At 42.2% G+C, this 2,790-nt stretch overlaps 1 protein-coding gene across 1 annotated transcript in view; it reads right to left on the reverse strand.

Moving 5' to 3' along the window:
* Nucleotides 1-2,790, reverse strand: part of ARHGEF33 (Rho guanine nucleotide exchange factor 33) — an 83,564-nt gene that overhangs the window by 56,029 nt on the left and 24,745 nt on the right. The window contains exons 2-3 of the mRNA XM_082358377.1: nucleotides 2,055-2,165; nucleotides 415-464 (exon numbers count right to left, since the gene is read on the reverse strand). Coding sequence (XP_082214503.1) covers nucleotides 415-464; nucleotides 2,055-2,079 — 75 coding nt within the window. The 5' untranslated portion in view covers nucleotides 2,080-2,165. The remainder of the gene's footprint in view (nucleotides 1-414; nucleotides 465-2,054; nucleotides 2,166-2,790) is intronic.

Consider the following 2,790-nt stretch of genomic DNA (forward strand, 5'->3'; position numbering starts at 1 on the left):
GAGATTAAATTTTTTTCTATTATCGTATTTGAACACTTGCAATATTAACCCCCTTTTATTCTCAGTTCTCCCTGCTAAAATAAGAAACTAAGAAAAATAGATCTCTCACTCCTTCTGACTGAAATGTTATCGCACAGTGTAATGGCCAGGTTGATGGAGGCAACAGGAAGAAAAGCAGCGTTGATGTGGGAGTGGTGGTGCTGTAATTTATAAACTGGATAAGTTGTCCTTCAGTCATCAGTTTTCTCAAAAGTACAATGTGAATGGTACTCTCGTCCCTGCCTATCCCACAGCCTTAAGTGAACAAATACAATGATATATGTAGAAGCTTCTGTGAGTGCTAAAAAAATGTATACGTAAAGGACAGTCATCACTGTGACACATAGGAGAGCTCAAAACAATCTGTGTCTTTACCTGGTAAATCTGTGTGGAAGGATTATTCATCGGCTTATGTTCATTCTCTCCTGTAGGGAGAAAGAGCTTTGTTTAATCAACACAATTCATTCTGTTCCTATTCTCTTCAGACACATGAAGGGAATAAGGGGACTTATAGGATCCTAAATCTGTGCCTGCATGACAGGAAGCCAATGATTCAACAAGAACAGAAGATAAATTGGTGTAGGTGATTTTATATTACATCCTAATGACCAAACCATATCTACCTGATGTAACTCTTACAGTAGAAAACCATGCTCTACCGTGGTGGGGAAGTTTCTCAATCAAACTGAATGATGAGTAATCATTAAATAGTCAGAAGGGAGTGCCCAGGAAGGGTCTCTCTCTTATTTTGGGGGCTGACTGAGGCTTACTTGAGGGGATAGTTCCACAGTCAGGAAGGCATCTATTCAGTTGTCACTTTATTGTTCTCAGGAGGCCTCTGTAAAATATCCCTTACTTCTCCTGCCTCTGATCCTTGCTGAACTTCTGAACTTTGCCCTTCTGTCACTGCCCAGATCAGCTAAGGGAACCTTGCCATCCTCCTGGACAAGAGGGTTGATAGAAGGGAATTGTCAATGCAAATGGTCTGGGAATGATGCAGGCAGAAAGAAAACAATACTGTCAACACCAGAGACTGTGAAACACAGGTCAAACACAAAGGAAGTAGTAGGTTATAAAAACCATTTATACCTAGGGAGGAAAAAAGGTTGGCCTAGAATGTACCTTTTGGAATCACATTGGTTGGCCCTGAAGATGAGGCAATCCATGTAAAACATGCAGCCCACATGAAGCCCTTTACTCATCCACTTACCTACATCTCCTCTGTGTCACATTGTATGAATCAAGCAGTTTATAGATGAAACCCCTGGTTGCAAATATTTGGTTGTATGAATGTGTATATTGTTCTCCTAAGACATGCGGGTATAGGGAACCCTTCCTTAGAGGAACCAGCCTCGGTATGTTAAGTTCATAAATAATACGTAACCTCAGCCCAGAATTTATACACACTGAGGGCTGTCCCTATAAAATCCAGATGGTTTGAGATTACCAAAATTCCCCACACAAGCTTGAGTAAAGTTTACTTAGCCCGTTTTATGCTATGTCCCAACAGCCTGGTATAATGTCAAGAACCAGAACTTGAGGACAGAGACCACGCTCCCAGACCAAACGTTGATATGTTGTGGTTTGTAGCCTGACTTCTCTATGACTGTTTCTTCACCTGTCTATTGGAGATGATAATAGAACCTACTTTTATATGGTTGATTCTATATGGTAAAGATTAAAAGAGAAAGCCCTATGTTTCTAGGCCAGCCTAGGAGGTGTTGGATGTCTGTTAGTTGAATATGTATCTTGGCGTTATTCAGCAGGTTGTTCTGAGGCAGTCCTAAAGTTATTGCTAAGAAAAGTAACATAACTACTCAAATTGTTTGTATACATGTCGCATTTCCTGTTTCCCCACCACCAAGTCTGTGCTCTTCATGGTCATTCTACTATGATAAGGAAATGAGAATAGTCAAGTTAACATATTATCATGTTTTGAGACAAGGGAAAGACAAGCCCACAACCTACATTTCTTAAATCCTGAACCTTAAAGCAAGACATAGGAAAAATCTAACCTTGCTTTGTTTTGGTTTTTTCCATGGTGCCTGTTACTTCTCTCCTCCAGCTTATTCTTCAACATTGCATCTTCATTGTCCCTGGATCAGGCCATCCCCTCTTCCCTGGACCTGTCAATTGAAATCAAGAGTAAGGGAACAGGTGAAGTGACTGGATTTACTTTATGTGTTAACTTTAAAAAACTGAAATGAACACAGCTATTAGAAGCAACAGGCGTTATATGCAATTTCAGAAGAGTGAAAATATTGTTGAGTAAATATTTAGCTTAAAACTCAAAAGTAGGGCTTCCCTGGTGGTGCAGTGGTTAAGAATCCACCTGCCGGAGCTTCCCTGGTGGCGCAGTGGTTGAGAGTCTGCCTGCCAATGCAGGGGACGCGGGTTCGAGCCCTGGTCTGGGAGGATCCCACATGCCACGGAGCAGCTACGCCCGTGAGCCACAATTACTGAGCCTGCGCGTCTGGAGCCTGTGCTCCGCAACAAGAGAGGCCGCGATAGTGAGAGGCCGGCGCACTGCGATGAAGAGTGGTCCCCACTTGCCATAACTAGAGAAAGCCCTCGCACAGAAACGAAGACCCAACACAGCCATAAATAAATAAATAAATAAATAAATAAATAAATGGATTATCACGTTTTAAAAAAAAAGAATCCACCTGCCAATGCAGGGGACATGGGTTCGAGCCCTGGTCTGGGAAGATCCCACATGCCGCAGAGCAACTAAGCCCATGCGCCACAACT

The sequence above is a fragment of the Balaenoptera borealis genome (genome assembly GCF_965194805.1).
Source record: "Balaenoptera borealis genome assembly, chromosome: 15".
NCBI lineage: Eukaryota > Metazoa > Chordata > Mammalia > Artiodactyla > Balaenopteridae > Balaenoptera > Balaenoptera borealis.